General features: G+C 58.5%; 3 protein-coding genes across 6 annotated transcripts; 2 read left to right on the forward strand and 1 right to left on the reverse strand.

The window, feature by feature from the left end:
* PLEKHJ1 (pleckstrin homology domain containing J1) lies at positions 274-2991 on the reverse strand. Of its 2 annotated transcripts, none has more exons than XM_003123020.6 (6): positions 2435-2991; positions 2284-2351; positions 2058-2124; positions 1085-1175; positions 948-1011; positions 274-854 (listed from the first exon to the last, which is right to left on the reverse strand). In XM_003123020.6, exons 1-6 carry the CDS (start codon positions 2526-2528, stop codon positions 789-791), a joined length of 450 nt encoding a protein of 149 aa, XP_003123068.3. In that variant the 5' UTR covers positions 2529-2991; the 3' UTR covers positions 274-788. The 2 variants fall into 2 exon arrangements, with proteins under 2 accessions (XP_003123068.3, XP_005661412.1); XM_005661355.3 differs by having other exon boundaries at positions 275-854; positions 960-1011; positions 2435-2906.
* SF3A2 (splicing factor 3a subunit 2) lies at positions 2703-12722 on the forward strand. 2 transcript variants are annotated; one of them, XM_021084194.1, is made up of 10 exons: positions 3079-3189; positions 7894-8052; positions 8423-8587; positions 9388-9459; positions 10031-10077; positions 10247-10356; positions 11090-11139; positions 11249-11389; positions 11667-11735; positions 11817-12720. In XM_021084194.1, the coding sequence occupies exons 3-10, from the start codon at positions 8462-8464 to the stop codon at positions 12594-12596; spliced, it is 1395 nt and encodes a 464-aa protein (XP_020939853.1). In that variant the 5' UTR covers positions 3079-3189; positions 7894-8052; positions 8423-8461; the 3' UTR covers positions 12597-12720. The 2 variants fall into 2 exon arrangements, with proteins under 2 accessions (XP_020939852.1, XP_020939853.1); XM_021084193.1 differs by lacking the exon at positions 7894-8052 and having other exon boundaries at positions 2703-3189; positions 11817-12722.
* On the forward strand, positions 13385-16136 carry AMH (anti-Mullerian hormone). 2 transcript variants are annotated; one of them, NM_214310.2, is given in 5 exon segments: positions 13385-13855; positions 14381-14523; positions 14736-14844; positions 14950-15109; positions 15195-16136. In NM_214310.2, coding segments are annotated over 5 exon segments (1734 nt in total). In that variant the 5' UTR covers positions 13385-13395; the 3' UTR covers positions 16057-16136.

A 16187-nucleotide genomic window follows, 5' to 3' on the forward strand; every position in this document is an offset into this window, starting at 1 on the left:
TGAACTAAATAAAATCAACTGCTTGGGGACCTGAACACCGGCAAAACCCGTCACAAGATCCTGCTCACACACAGAAGGCCTGTGAGCACCAGGGTCCCAGCCTCCCTGGCTTTACTAGCTCTGGGTTCTGGACCTCCTCTCCTCTTGTTCAGGTGGCCTAGCCCCTTCCTCCCAGGCACATGAACTTTGAACCTGGACAGGGCCTCACTTCCCTCAGGAGCCAGCTTTGACAGAGTGGGACCACTAGCCTACAAAAGACACATTGTTCTCCACATTCACTGTACCACTGCCCCATGTGGAAAAGAGGTACCTTTATTTAAACAGAACAAACTGGCCATCCCAAGGGCAAATCTTCCAGCTCTGCCCACAGGCGTCCGGCTAAGGCCTGCCTTTTCAGCAAGAGAATTCACAGTGGCCCCAATGCAGCCCCATGCCCTTCACAGCACAATCTAATTTTATACATTCAGCCTGCATAGCGCAGGAGAGCACGCCAGCCTTGGGTGCCCAGGCACAGCTCCTGGGAGTGGACACTCGTCCCCTGGAAGCAGCACGTGGCACTAGGGTGCCAAATCAGTCCAGTAGGTCCCAGTGCACCCCAAGGAGGCTTGCTGGATTGTTTCTCCAAAAAGGCAGCCCCTACCTGCCCTGACCAGCTTTGGGCTTTTGAAGTCTTTAAGTCAAGACACCTCCCACAGCAAACTGGAGCCTGGCTAGGAAACCCATGGCCCAGCAGGGTGGGGGCACTTGTTCAGGCCCCAGGAGAAAAGGTGACGATCCCCAGCCGGGACTCAAGCCTTCAGGCCGCTCAACTGGAACCTGGCCTCCTCCGATATGCCGAACTGCTCCAGGGGGTCCTGTGGGGGAATGATGGGTGGTAGGGGGTGGTGGGAGGGGTTTGGGAGCCTGGGCCCAGGAGGCCCACCGCTCCTGCCCATCCCCACGCGCACCTTGCCAGTCACCTTCTGGATCTCGTTCCTGTAGAAGACGAGGCTCCTTCGCATGAATTCGTAACTGAGGAAGACAGTGGTGTGAGCCCACAGCAACCTGCTCTGCCCCAAACCCCCAGGACCAGCCCACATCCCACCTGGCTCGGCGCAGGGCGGCCATCCACTCCTGACACTGCTCCTCGCTGCAGCACTCAAAGTGGTACTTCCTCTCTGGGTCCTCTAGAAAGCCTGCAAAGGGAGCAGCCCCCTTCTGCCCCAACTTACTCCCACCTCTGCCCAACCCAGAACTGTCCTCTCCTCCAGCCCCAGCCTGGGCTCACTGCCTCCCACTAGCTGGCTTTGAGTTGAACTGTATCCCCCTCAAAATATATGTTCAAGTCTTAAAACGTTTAAGACGTTTTCTGGGACCGTGACTCTGTCTGGTTGTGGGGTCGCTGCGGTCCTAAGTAGCTAAGGTGAGGTCACACTGCAGAAGGGTGAGCCTCTAACCCACAGGTCTAGTGTTGTTATGGAAAGTGAAATCTGGACACAACCACCCTGAGAACAGTATCCTGTGAAAACGGAGACGAAGATGGGGTGACGCTTCTACAAGATAAGAAATGCCAAGGGTTGGAGTTTCTGTCACGACCCAGTGGAAAGGAATCCGACTAGGAACCATGAGGTTGTGGGTTCAATTCCTGGCCTCGCTCAGCAGGTTAAGGACCCGGCATTGCGGTGAATTGTGGTGTAGGTCACAGAGGCTTCTCAGATCTGTGGCGTAACCCAGCAGCTGTAGCTCCCATTCGATCCCTAGCCTGGGAACCTCCACATACCTGAGGTGCGGCCCTAAAAAGACAAAAAAAAAAAAAAAAAAAAAAAAACCAAAGCCAAAGACGCCCCAGAAGCTGAGAGAAGAGGCGTGAGACAGAGATGATTCTTCAGAAATACACAACTCTGCGCCCACTCTGATGTCAGACTTCTTGCCTCCCGCCCTCCTCGCTGCAAGCTCTGCCTGGGCCCCACGGGGAGGAGCCAGGGCGAGTGGGGCTGCTCGGGACAATGGACTTTGTCGGTAGAGATGCAAGAGGGGCCGGGGCGGGGCCGGGCAGCTTGGCCGCAGTTCGCACTCACTGATGGAGAAGCCGCTGGGCTCTTCCTGGGTGACTCTGCAGTGTTCCAGCAGCAGGGCTCCGACGGGCTGAGGGCAGATGGACGCGTAAGGGGCGGTGCGGGGAACCCTCCAGCCACCCAAGCCCGTCCCACGCCTCAGACCCCGGCCCCGCCCCCTGGCTCCGGTCCCCCCCCACGCCCTCGCCCCGACCCCCTACCCCCAACCCCGCCCTCCCCAGCGCCTAACCTCTGCCTCGTCCGTCCGGAAGTAGAAGAGGAAGTTGACCACCAGCTTCACCAGTCTCCGCTTCACCACTACGGGAACAAGGAAGGCTCGCGCGAGTTCGGTGGCTGCCCAGCCCCGCCTGCCGCCCGCTTGGGCGCCCCGGGCCGCTCACCGCTTCCTTTTTTCGGGCCCCTCATGCCCAGCTCAGCCGCCATCTCGGCCGGCTGCCGGGAGAGCGCCTGCAGCTCCTTCTCGTTAAAGCGCATGGCGCCGCCGGGACCCGGAACGCGGAACGAAAACCGCGCCTTACCGGCCGCCGTCCCCACTCGCGCCGTTGCCGGCGCCAAAAGAGTCCCACCGCACCGTTCCGGAAGCGCAGCCCGGGCAACTACGCCTGCGCGTTCTGCGGCCGCTCAGCCTGTCAATCACTGGTGCGTGTCAGTACAGTGCTGGGAGCCGCCTGGATAGAACGTGAACCCTCACGGGGCGCACGGGATAGTGAGCAAGGTGGACGGTTGCCATATACAACCATGCAATAAGGTGGCCCGCCACGACCCATGGCGCCCTTAACTGAAGCGACCTGGAGCATGCGAAGTGGAGGTGGGGCGAGACGCAACTCGCTATCCCGCGAGAGGTGGCCCCGCGAATTAGGCCCACCGAGAGAGGGTGGGGGCCGACGCGCACGCGCACTTCGGCTTCCGGCCCACACTCCCGGCTCGCCACTCACCTCCAGCATCCGGAACGTCTGCCCCGCGCCGCTAGGCGGGCTGGGCATGCGCACACGGAAGGCCCCGCCTCGCCTGCCCTCGGAAGTGCTTCCTTAGCCCTTGGCGCGCGTGCGCCTGTCGAAATTGTCGCGGCGGCTGTGGCGGCAGAATAGGCGGTTACGGTGGAGTCTGAATAGACTACGGCAGTGAGGCCGCGCAGGCGAGTCAGGAGCGGCGAGGGGCTAGGGCGGAGACCCCCGGGAGTTCCCTGGAGGGGAGAGGGCGAGGGGCGGTCGGCGGGGGCGCAGGCTGAGAGTGGGTGCCCGCTCCCCGCCCTCTCGGAGCTCGGGCCATAAATGCCGGTCCGGTAGGGCGGCAGCTCCCGAGGCGCTTTCCGTGTGCCCCGGCAGTCGCCCGTTGGTATGCTGGCCATGTGGTCTGGGAGTCACCTGGTTTCTGTAACGGGTGGGGGTGACGGCGAAACTCCTGGCACCGCACCCGAGGCCACCAGGGCCCGTTAGCCAGGCCCGTTTGGCAAGCGGTGCCACAAAGTTAAATGATTTCCCCACCTGTCACACTAGGTGCCCGATCGCTTCTTTTTTCTGTTCTTTTGTCAGCTCAGAACTACCAAGAGCAGCTTTGTAAATAACGTTATTCTTTTTGGCTGCGCCGGGTTTGAGGTTTCATTTCTATCTGCCACCCACCCTCTCCAACCTCGCCCTCCATATTCTGAATGTGGATATCGTGAGTTTTGTCAGATCGTGTTTTATTTTTTAGGGCTGAAAATAGTATTCGCTGTTCAGGCAAGCAATGTATTCAGCTGTATTGTTTTTCTTACGCTGTTTTTCCTATCGTCCTCCAAAGCTAATTAATTTCTTCTTTTCCTGTTAGCCTGATTTTCTTTGCCTGTTTTTTTTGTTTGTTTGTTTTGTTTTGCTTGTTTCTTTCTCAACGTGTCATTACTTCACACACTGATTAGTTGTGTTTTCCCACAGATTTAAACAAATGGATGGCTTTTTCTTTCTTTTTTTCTTTTTTTTTATGGCCGCACCTGCAGCACGTGGAAATTCCTGGGCCGGGGTCGAGTGGCAGCTGCAGCTGCAGCCTGTATGGCAGCTTGATGCAATGCCGGATCCTTAACCCATTGATTGAGGCCAGGGAGTGAACACAACCATCTTCACAGAGACAATGTTGGTCCTTAACACAATGGGAACTCCCACAGATGGATTTCTTTTTTCCTTTCTCCCATGGAAATTTCCCTCTTAAAGCTGGCCTAATCCTGCTTTTGGGACTGGAGCCCCCACTTTGCTTCTGAGTGGTTGTCCTAGAACCTTCTGTCCAGGTTACCCTGGTCTGGCTTTAGTTTTCAGTCTGACCATCTTTTTCGTTCCTTTTATCAGAGCATAAGGAGTAGTTTTTGAAGAGGTCAGCTCATTTATTTATTGTGAGTTCTCAGTTAACTGAAAATGGCTTTAATTTACCCCCACAGTCAGAAGTTTGGAAGTAGGAGTTCCCATCATGTCTCAGCTGAAACAAACCTGACTAGCATCCATGAGGATGCAGGTTCGATCCCTGGCCTCGCTCAGTGGGTTAAGTGTCTGGTGCTGTTGTGAGCTGTGGCATAGGTAGCAGATGTAGCTCAGATCTGGTGGTGCCCTGGCTGTGGTGTAGGCCAGCGGCCTCAGCTCCAATTCAACCCCTAGCCTGGGACCCTCCATATGCTGTAGGTTCGACCCTTAAAAAACAAAAATAAAAAAGTTGGGAGTAAAATTCTGGATTAAAAATCCACAGTAGGGAAGTCCCCATTGTGGCACAGAGGGTTAACCCGCCTAATATCTATGAAGTGGGTTAATGATCTAGCAATGCCGCTAGCTACTGCGTAGGTCAGAGATGCAGCTCAGATCCCCCTTTGCTGTGATGTAGGCTGGCAGCTGCAGTTCCACCTCGACTCCTTGGCCTCTGAACTTCCATATGCAGGTGCAGCCCCACCCCCCCCAAAAAAAGAAACCCTCAGTGGGAACTGTGGAATTATAGCATGTTTTCTACATTAAGTGCTGTTCTGAGGGATCTGATCCTGTCCTGATTTCTCATTTCAGTTCTCATTTTTTTCCTGTCTAGTAGAAATTTAAAGTTTTTTTTAGTGTTGTAAAATTTCGTGATCTTGAGAGTCTTTTTGTTTGTGTCTGTGTTAGGACCTTTTTTAACTTTGGAGTTCTTATGTCATTCCTTTGATAATATTCTCCACATTTGGTTCTGTTTTTGGTCCAGGGTTTCTTGCTTTGCCTCCTTTTGTTTTGTTGTTGGTTGTTTTTCATTTTTCTGTTTTGTGTGAAAGCTTTATTTGGCTGACCTTAGAGCACTTGTGTTCAATTTTTTGTTTGGATTATCATGTCTTTTCTTTTAAAGGGTCTGCGTGGTTTTGATTCACCAAACTCACTCTTGGCATGCTATTCAGGTTTCATGGTGCAGTAACATCTCCCATGATCTTGAAGAATATTATTCTCCTTCATTGAGGTTCCACTGGTTTTTGTTGTTGTTTTCTGATACTTGCAATTCCTTGAGTCTCTTTATATTGTTAGCAGTTCTGCATCAAGAGTAGTGCTTTTCGGGAGTTCCCGTCATGGCGCAGTGGTTAACGGATCCGACTAGGAACCATGAGGTTGTGGGTTCGATCCCTGCTCTTGCTCAGCAGGTTAACAATCCGGCGTTGCCATGAGCTGTGGTGTAGGTCGCAGACGCGGCTCGGATCTGCGTTGCTGTGGCTCTGGCGTAGGCTGGCAGCTACAGCTCTGATTAGACCCCTAACCTGGGAACCTCCATATGCCATGGGAGCGGCCCAAGAAATGGCAAAAAGACAAAAAAAAAAAAAGAAGTAGTGCTTTTCAACTAGTGAACTCAGTGGGCCTGGCAAGGTGCTAGGTTTTGGAGCTGGTGCAGGCCCCCAACCGTCAGTCTAAGAATACTTTCTCTGGCACTCTTTTCCCAGAAAAGACTCCTGATCTCCTCTGGACCAGGGACTCCTGCCTTCTGGTCACAGTGGGGTGGGGGCTGCCTGTTGTTCAGTAGGTAGGTTTGAATGGACTTGCCATCTGTTCAGCCTGGCTTCACCGCAGCTTCCCTAGGGCCACTGTACCTGCCTCATTGCCAAGAGGCCCTTCATCCCAGTTTCTGAGAGAGTGAAGCGCTGACTTGCCAGGGAGTTGGTGCTGAAGCTGGGCCCAGGGCCACTCGGATGCAGGGCCTCCCCTCGGGTGTGATCAGTCCCTGGCTGGAGGCCGCCTGGGTGTGCTCTTCCCTGAGTGTCGCCCTGAGCGTGGTGGGCAGTACAGGCTTGTGGTCACTGTTTTATGAGATGATGGTGATGGTTGATGGCTGTTGTCTTTCATACCTTGCTTTACAGGATTCACAAGTTAGAGGCCCTGGCTGGACTTGTATGAATAAAAAGTCTAGCCCTGTTAATTCTGCAGCCAACTGAAAGATCACCCCACTGGTCACCAGATGTGAGGTTTCTGTTAATTCATCAGTTGCACTGCAGGGAGATGGTACAGCTGGCCTGTGCCCGGAGCACTAGTCTCCTGTGGCCGATGCAGTGAGCCACCACAGACTTGGTGGCTTAAACGACAGGACTTAAAAATGTAGCTCTGGAGACCACAAGTTTAGCAGAAGTCGCACTGAGCTTTATGCCTTCCAGAGGCTCCAGGAGAGAGTTGGTTCCTCCTTTTCCAGCTTCCAGAAGCACTGCATCCCTGCCCCTTCCTCCATCCTCAGTCATCAGCATGGCATCTCCCATCTTTCTCTGCCTCTGACCCTCCCGCCTCCCTCTTATGAAGACCCTGTAACAACACTGGGTCCCCCGGGGAATCCAAGATCACCACCAAATCAGGGGCCTTAACCCCATCTGCACTGTCTCCCTTGCCACATGAGGTGGCTCATCCAGGCACCCTGGGGTTGGGATGGGGATGTCTCTGGAGGGTTTTATTCACTCCTGGGCCTCATCCCTGGGAACCTACCCCAACAGAGACATGATAGCACCAGTTTAAATCAGGGGGCCCTGGAGTTCCCGTCGTGGCTCAGTGGTTAACGAATCCGACTAGGAACCATGAGGTTGCGGGTTCGGTCCCTGCCCTGCCCAGGGGGTTAACGATCTGGTGTTGCCATGAGCTGTGGTGTAGGTTGCAGACTCGGCTCGGATCCCGCGTTGCTGTGGCTCTGGCGTAGGCCGGTGGCTACAGCTCCAATTCAGCCCCTAGCCTGGGAACCTCCATATGCCGTGGGAGCGGCCCAAGAAATAACAAAAAGACAAAAAAAATAAAAAATAAAAAAATTTAAAAAAATAAATAAATCAGGGGGCCCTGAGGCCAGCACTGGCCAGCCAAGGACAGTGTAAGATGAGAGAAAGGTGCCTGGAGGTTGGGTCTGAGCCTGAAAGTGTGGAAAATGGGCAGTGGGCCTGGCTGACGAGGATGTGGAGGAGAAACTCAGTATTTTTCTCCAGAAAGCCCTCCTCAGGTGCGAACAAATCTTAAACATCTCTTGTGCATTAGGCAGTGGGGGGAGGGGGCAGGTAAGTAGACTTGTTCCTTCTCTCCAACAAATGCACAGCTGAGCCAGAGAAGTAGAATTTAGGGAGTTTCCATCGTGGCTCAGTGGAAACAAATCTGACTAGTATCCACGAGGACACAGGTTCGATCCAGGCCTCACTCAGTGGGTTAAGGATCCAGCATTGCTGTGAGCTGTGGTGTAGGTAACAGACATGGCTCAGAGCCCATGTTGCTGTGGCTATGGCCTAGGCCGGCAGCTACAACTCCCAGTTCATCCCCTAGCCTGAGAACCTCCACATGCCACAGGTGCGGCCCTAAAGAAAATAAAATAAGAATTTAGGTTGTGGAAATTGAGTGTAGCCGTTCCCACTGTGTTTCAGCAGGTTAAGGACTTGACTAGTATCCATGAGGATGTCGGTGTGAGCTGTGGTGTGGGTCGCAGATGCAGCTTGGATCCTGTGTTGCTCTGGCTGTGGCGTCATAGGCTGGCAGCTGGCAGCTCTGATTTGACCCCTTGGCCTGGGAATCTCCATATGCTGCAGGTGTGGCCCTGAGAAGCAAAAAGCCAAAAAAAAAAAAAAAAGTGTAGATAAGCAGAAAGGGAGCCACGAGGAGGGAGTGAACACTATGGGCTAGGGCAGTCTGGGAAGGCTTCTTGGAAAAGGTGAGACAAGTAAGAACTTGGCCTCACCTTCCCCGTTAACACTTCGGGTCTCTGGGCCTTTGCATTCCTCAGGCATCCTTATTCCTCATTTCTGTGCACATGGCTCATCGTGGGCCCTCAGCCCAGTCTTCTGGTGGCCCAGGGGCTGGCAGGGCAGAGAGAGTGCAGAGTGGGGGTGAGTCTGAACCCAGGAGGGCGAGGTCTCACATGCAGCAGCCTCATGGCTGCCTTGGCCTTGGCCTCGGCAGGTTTCTCCCCTGGTCTGGTAAACCCCCAGGGCCCTCGCCATGGACTTCCAACATCGCCCCGGCGGCAAGACCGGGAGCGGGGGTGTGGCCTCCTCCTCTGAGAGCAACCGGGATCGCAGGGAGCGCCTGCGGCAGCTGGCCCTGGAAACCATCGACATCAACAAGGTACTCCCTGGCCCCGTAGCCCTGCCCACCATTTTCTCTGGCCTCAAGGTCCTGCTCTGAACCAGGGCACTTGACCTAGAACAGCAGCTCTCGCTATCCCCCATAGACCATTTTCTGTTGGTAGCCCCATGTTTGAAGGGTTTTTACCACAGGAAGCTTTACTTAGGCAGAGGCCTGTGGGATTGCCAGTGGTGAAGCCTCAGAGGCCCAATGTGAGTTAATAACGTTGCAACCACAGGCAGCGAAGACCAACAGTTATCTGTTGGTGGACAGGTCCCCCCCACACACAGCACTGTGGACATGTAGGGCCAACCTAGGCACCACGGCATTTAGAGTAGCCCAGGAGCCCCCAACACTGGATGCCCGGAGCTGGCCCAGTGTCCCCTAAGAGCGGAACCACCCAAGTGAGACCCCAAGGTGAGGGATTCCGTGGACCCCAGGAGGCTGTGCTCCACAACCATCTGACCCCTGAGGTCCTGAGATGCTGCAGCACGTTTAAATACACACCTGAGTGGGAGGGAGGGGGTTGCTCACAGGTGCTGGCGGCCACCCAGGTCTATACCATCTCACCATTGGGAGTTTATTCTGCTGTGCAAGCCAGGGATCAAACTCAGGATTTTCTGAGATAATCAACTAAGGGTTCTTCAGGCTCAGCGTTGAGACATTCCTGAAAGGGTTCAGTGCCCTCTCAGTGCCAACCGCAGGAGAGCCAGGATTCAGGAACAGAGGCAGGCCTTGTACCTCAGCCCAGCCACTGGCAGCATGCTACCCACCATCTGACAACTGTGCTTCCCCCTCAGGACCCTTACTTCATGAAGAACCACCTGGGCTCCTACGAGTGCAAGCTGTGCCTGACACTGCACAACAATGAGGTGCGGCCCATCCCGCCCCAACCCCCATCCTGCCCCAACCCCCATCCTGCCCCACTAGGCACCACAGCCTTGAGTGGATCTCCATGAGGAGATCCCAAGGGGTGTTGGGTTGTGAGGTCTGGCTAGTGTGGCTCTAGTTTGCTGCTCACGCTGGGCTCCTTCCCTCCATGACGAGGAGGTTCCCTCTGTCCTTCACCATCTAGCACTGGGTTTGTTTCCAGTTGGTTCACAGCTCCAGGCTTCAGTGCAGCACTGAACAGTCTCATATGAGAGGGTCTCCCCCACGGCCTTGGGGCTGGTTTTCTGTGGGGGACCATCGTGGGCATGGTGTCCTGGGGTGGGGGGTCAGAAAGCCCCCAGTGGAGACCACCTGACATGTGGGGGTCATCAAGGTAGAATCTCGGGGCCCCATAGCACATCCATGCCAGGATTTACCCACAGGCCACCAGGCCTCACCTGCACCCTGGCCTGCCAGTGCCAGCCTGGAGATAGAGGCTGGCCTGGGCCGGTCAGAGGCACCCGGGCACTTCCCACTCAGAGTCCTGAACTGTGTGACCCTCTCACATTTTAGGGGAGCTACCTTGCGCACACCCAAGGGAAGAAGCATCAGACCAACCTGTGAGTGCCTCACCCCGCCCCTCCTGCACTCACCCTACTTGACCCCACCCCCTCACCTCCAAGACCAGCCTCAAGGTCGGGCAGGGGGTGGGGTGCTCCCGGCACCTGGGTCCATGGCCTTGGCGGCCTGTGTAGAGGGGCCACAGCACCGCATCTCTCCTCCCGGCAGGGCCCGGCGAGCAGCCAAGGAGGCCAAGGAGGCCCCCGCCCAGCCGGCGCCAGAGAAGGTCAAGGTGGAGGTGAAGAAGTTTGTGAAGATTGGCCGCCCAGGCTACAAAGGTAAGGGGGCCCCAGCCCCGAGTCATGCAGACTACTGTTCCCCACAGTCCTCACTTGCCCACACCCACAGCAGCACCCTTCTGGGGCGGCTCTGTTCCCTTCCCATCAGAAAGGTTCCCCTGGGGACCAGAGGAGCAGCAGACCCTGGTGAGGCCCTCATCTCTAACCTCGGAGCTGCAATTCCTCCACCTGAGGAAAAGGGGGGGCGGGAAGGGTGAGGGTCTGCATGGGCAGCAGCGTCTGGACCACCTGCTCCAGGAAGCCAGTTAAGGGGCTGCTGGAGCCTCAGGGATCATGTTTCTGGGAGTGACAAGGAAGGCAAGACATGATGGCAGAGGTTCTGGGGCAGGCCTACTTCGTGAACCCAGGCTAGGCTGGCAGGCAGAGGCCCTAAAGAGGCCACCAAAGGCCTTTCAGCTGAGCTGGCCCTTCAGGCCCCTTCCTAGATGTGGGGGAAGTGGTGGAGAGCCTGGGAGCTGTGTGGAGAGCAACCCAAAGCTCTAAAGTGAGGCTTCTCCACCCACAAGGTGCTCCCCAGGTCTTGTGGGAGCAGTGGGGAACCAACTCCAGCCCCTGGCCCTGGGCGGTGCCCATCTGGCTACAGGCGACTCCACTGTTCACCAGCCAGGCAACCACCCTGCAGACCACTCTCCTGGTGGTGGGTGGTATGAGGCCAGCCCCGGGGCCCCTTAGCTTCAGGCCAGCCTGGCCCTGAGACCCTCCTCTGTTTCAGTGACCAAGCAGAGGGACACAGAGATGGGCCAGCAGAGCCTCCTGTTCCAGGTGAGCAAAGCCCTGGGGTCCCTGTCCTGAGGGGAAGGTCTCCTCGTTCCTCTCCGGCCCCATGGGGGCCCCCAAAAGATGGTGCTGCCACCTGGTCATGTCCCCACAGATTGATTACCCTGAGGTCGCTGAGGGCATCACACCCCGCCACCGCTTCATGTCAGCCTACGAGCAGCGGATTGAACCCCCAGACCGGCGCTGGCAGTACTTGCTCATGGCCGCTGAGCCCTATGAGACCATTGCCTTCAAGGTAGCATGCCAGCCCCTGTGGGGTGGGGGACTGGGTGTCCTGATGTGGGTGTCTGCCAGGAAGCAGAGACCCTTATGTGTCCCCAGCAGTGATATGTCCCCTTGCCGGGCTGTTGAGGGGTTCCTTGATCACATCCGGTTTCCAGGTTCATGATGTTAATGAGATGGCGTAAGACCTGACTTATAGGGTTGTTGGGCTGCTAAGCAGTGGAGCAAGAATGTCAGCCAGCCCTACTGCCCCAGAACCGAACTCTGCTCCCACCCCCCGCCCCATGCAGGTTCCCAGCAGGGAGATCGACAAGGCTGAAGGCAAGTTTTGGACTCACTGGAACCGGGAAACCAAGCAGGTGAGTCACTCCAGGCCAGGGTAGTTCCAGAAGGAGTTCAAGGTCCCAAGGGGCCCCACTCAGCTTCTCCTTTCTCTCCAGTTTTTCCTCCAGTTCCACTTTAAGATGGAAAAGCCACCAGCCCCACCAAGCCTCCCTGCCGGGCCTCCCGGGGTGAAGCGGCCCCCACCCCCGCTGATGAATGGTTTGCCTCCTAGGCCTCCACTGCCAGAGTCTTTGCCCCCGCCTCCACCTGGAGGCCTGCCTCTGCCACCTATGCCGCCCAGTGGGCCTGCACCCTCGGGGCCCCCCGGCCCTCCTCAGCTACCCCCACCAGCTCCTGGTGTCCACCCCCCAGCCCCAGTGGTCCATCCTCCAGCATCTGGAGTGCACCCTCCTGCTCCTGGGGTGCATCCCCCAGCTCCTGGGGTCCACCCCCCAGCACCAGTGGTCCACCCCCCAACATCTGGGGTCCATCCCCCTGCTCCTGGGGTCCACCCTCCAGCCCCAGGGGTCCATCCTCCCCCATCTGCTGGGGTTCACCCCCAGGCCCCAGGGGTGCACCCACCAGCTCCAGCAGTTCACCCCCAGGCCCCAGGGGTGCACCCACCAGCTCCAGCAGTTCACCCCCAGGCCCCAGGAGTCCATCCACCAGCTCCTGGGGTCCATCCACCAGCCCCAGGGATCCACCCCCAGCCTCCTGGGGTTCACCCTCCACCTCCTGGGGTCCATCCTCCAGCTCCTGGAGTCCACCCCCAGCCTCCTGGAGTTCACCCCTCAAATCCCGGGGTGCATCCCCCAACTCCCATGCCTCCGATGTTGAGGCCCCCACTGCCCTCCGAAGGCCCTGGGAACATGCCTCCCCCTCCCCCCACCAACTGAAAAGCTACCCCTGTGCCAGCAAGTATGCTTTTGTTTTCCTGTGTTCCACCCTTGGAATAAAATGGGGTGTTTTTATACAGGGCTGGGCCGTGTGCCCAGAGCCTATTAAAAAGCCTCTGCTAAACTTGGAGTGGACTGCTATGTGGACTTGGGTGGGCAGCACCCACTCCCTGAAGGTGGACATGCATGGCTGCCCCCTACCACTTTCAGGGGTGGCTCAGGGATGGGGTACCACCAGGACCCCAAGTGGTGGCTCTTGGTGACACTGTGCTCTGGAGTTCACTGGGTAAGGAGAGATCCTGCCAGCCAGCCGCAGGTCTGCGTTCATCTTCTGGGAGGAGAGCAGAGCCAAGGCTGCTGACTCTCCTTGGGGAGTCCCAGGCGAGGTGTCAGGCCTGTGGGGTTGGGAGCAACCAGCAGTCTGAACACTGCAACACATCCCTTTGGGGCAGGGACTCCACCTCTGCCTTCCTCCAGCCACCCCTACCCCCACCACAAGCTGTTGACAGTCTGGCCATTCACTCCCTGCTCACATTCCCACTCCCGGCTCTAAAAGGGGAAAACTTGTCAAGGACAGTCTTGACAAATGGGTCACAGGCCACCCTTCTATCACTAGTAAGGAGATAGGCAGTCAGGTTGGAACAGAAGAGGTTTTGAGAAGCCTGCTGGCTTGCCCAGGCTCACAGCAGGCACCGGCCTCCAAGGTCACATCCCAGAAGGAGATAGGGGCTGGCCTCCCACACCCACATTCCTGCTCCCCCATATAAGCCAGGGCAGCCCAGCCCCTCAAAGTGCCAGGATGCAGGGTCCTTCTCTCTCTCAGCTGGTCCTGGTGCTGGCAGCAATGGGGGCCCTGCTGGAGGCTGGGACCCCCAGAGAAGAGGTCTCCAGCACCCCAGCTTTGCCCAGGGAGCCAGCCACAGGCACCGAGGGGCTCATCTTCCACTGGGACTGGAACTGGCCGCCCCCTGGTGCCTGGCCCCTGGGTGGCCCTCAGGACCCCCTGTGCCTAGTGACCCTGAATGGAGACCCTGGCAATGGGAGCAGTCCTTTTCTGTGGGTGGTGGGGACTCTAAGCAGCTATGAGCAGGCCTTCCTGGAGGCTGTGCGGCATGCCCGCTGGGGTCCCCAAGACCTGGCCAACTTTGGGCTCTGCCCTCCCAGCCTCAGGCAGGCTGCCCTGCCCCTTTTGCAGCAGCTGCAGGCATGGCTGGGGGAGCCCAGGGGGCAGCGACTGGTGGTCCTGCACCTGGAGGAAGGTACGTGGGGGCTGCAGCGGGACCTGGTGGGTGGGCAGAGGACTGGGCTCTAGTCTCAGGATGGGAGACGACTGTTTCTTGCCTAGAGCCGCACCCAGCCTCCTCAGGAAGTTGAGGCTGATGGCCAGACAGGTGGGTGACCTTATTTTGCCCTGTCTGGGAGTGCCTCCTCCAGTACCTGGGAAGGTCCAGCAACAGACAAATACACATGACCATGGACCTCAGGGACCCACTGCAGGGAAGGGCTTCCCTCCAGGAGAGCTTCAGACCAAGAGACCCCAAGGGCTTGGGTAACCCACAGCAGTGGGGGCAGTGCTCCACCACCCACCCTATGCATCCCTCCTCCCAGGTTGCCTGTCCCAGGCAGGTTTGGCACCTGGAGCCCAAGGGTATCAAGTGTCTCCAGCCAGAGCCGTCCCCCCACTGAGGCTCCCCCTCCTGCACAGGCGACAGGCTTTGGGGGAGGGTCTTGGGCTTCTGTGGTTCAGGCAACTCTGTCCACTTCCCCCTTTGTCCTGGCCACAGTGTCGTGGGAGCCAACACCCTTGCTGAAGTTCCAGGAGCCCCTACCTGGAGAAGCCAGCCCCCTGGAGCTGGCGCTGTTGGTGTTGTATCCAGGGCCCGGCCCAGAGGTCACTGTCACCGGGGCTGGGCTGCCCGGCGCCCAGGTACCAGAGAGGTGAATGAGGCTGTCCCTGGGCCACCAGGAGCCCTCATTCAAGGCAAGGGCGGGATTATTGAGGGGGGGGGGGTTAACTGCACCTAACAGAAAGGCTGTGACTGTCCAAGTTGGAATTTTGCAGGGATGTTTAGGGCAGCAGGCAAGCAGGGCTGGTGTCCCAAGGCCCCAGCAAGCCTGGCTGAGTCCCCATCTCCACAGAGCCTCTGCCCGACCAGGGACTCTGGCTTCCTGGCGTTGGCGGTCGACCACCCAGAGAGGGCCTGGCGTGGCTCTGGGCTTGCTCTGACCCTGCGACGCCGCGGAAATGGTAGCCCCCTCCCCCAGACTGGAGCCGGGCTGGGGCGGCTGCCCTCGGAAACACCCCCCCCACCACCCTTCCAGCCGCTGAGCCAGCTCCTGCCTCCATCCTCAGGTGCCTCCCTGAGCACCGCCCAGCTGCAGGCGCTGCTGTTTGGCGCCGACTCTCGCTGCTTCACACGGATGACCCCGGCCCTGCTCCTGTTGCCGCCGCAGGGGCCGGTGCCGATGCCCGCACACGGCCGGGTGGACTCAATGCCATTCCCGCAGCCCAGGTGCGCATGAGTCAGAACTTGGGGGCGCAGGGACGTGGGGGCAGCGCAGGCTTGTGCCCTCACGTCCCCGCGCTCCGCCGTCCAGGCTGTCCCCAGAGCCCGAGGAGCCTCTGCCCAGCACCGACCCCTTCCTGGAAACGCTCACGCGCCTTGTGCGTGCGCTGCGGGGACCCCCAGCCAGAATCCCGCCGCCGAGTCTGGCCCTGGACCCGGGCGCGCTGGCCGGGTTCCCGCAGGGCCAGGTCAACTTGTCGGACCCTGCGGCGCTGGAGCGCCTGCTCGACGGCGAGGAGCCACTGCTGCTGCTGCTGCCGCCGCCCACCGCGGCCACCGCTGGCGTCCCCGCGCCGCTGCAGGGTCCGGTAACCGCGATGTGGGCCTCAAGCCTAGCGCGCCGAGTGGCCACCGAACTTCAGTCGGCAGCAGCCGAGCTGCGCGGCCTCCCCGGGCTGCCGCCCACCGCCACCCCGTTGCTGGCACGCCTATTGGCACTGTGCCCAGGGGACAGAGGGGACCCCGGCGGCCCGCTGCGCGCAGTGTTGCTGCTCAAGGCGCTTCAGGGCCTGCGCACCGAGTGGCGCTGGAGGGAACGGAGCGGGCCGGCACGGGCGCAGCGCAGCGCTGGGACCGCGGTCTCCAATGGGCCCTGTGCGCTGCGCGAACTTAGCGTGGACCTGCGCGCCGAGCGCTCGGTGCTCATCCCCGAGACATATCAAGCCAACAACTGCCAAGGCACCTGCGGCTGGCCGCAATCGGACCGCAACCCGCGGTATGGCAACCACGTGGTGCTTCTGCTTAAGATGCAGGCCCGCGGCGCCGCCCTGGCCCGCCCGCCCTGCTGCGTGCCCACAGCCTACGCAGGCAAGCTCCTCATCAGCCTGTCTGAGGAGCGCATCAGTGCCCACCACGTGCCCAACATGGTGGCCACCGAGTGCGGCTGCCGGTGACCCCGCGCCATGCCCCGAGTGGCTCCCCGGCCCATATTTATTCAAACCCGATCGCCCCAATAAAGACCAGAAAGCACGTGGCTGGAGTGTCCATGCGTGTTTGGGGATAGGCGAGGGCCTCCTTCTGTGGG

Source organism: Sus scrofa, chromosome 2, assembly GCF_000003025.6.
Source record: "Sus scrofa isolate TJ Tabasco breed Duroc chromosome 2, Sscrofa11.1, whole genome shotgun sequence".
Classification (NCBI taxonomy): domain Eukaryota; kingdom Metazoa; phylum Chordata; class Mammalia; order Artiodactyla; family Suidae; genus Sus; species Sus scrofa.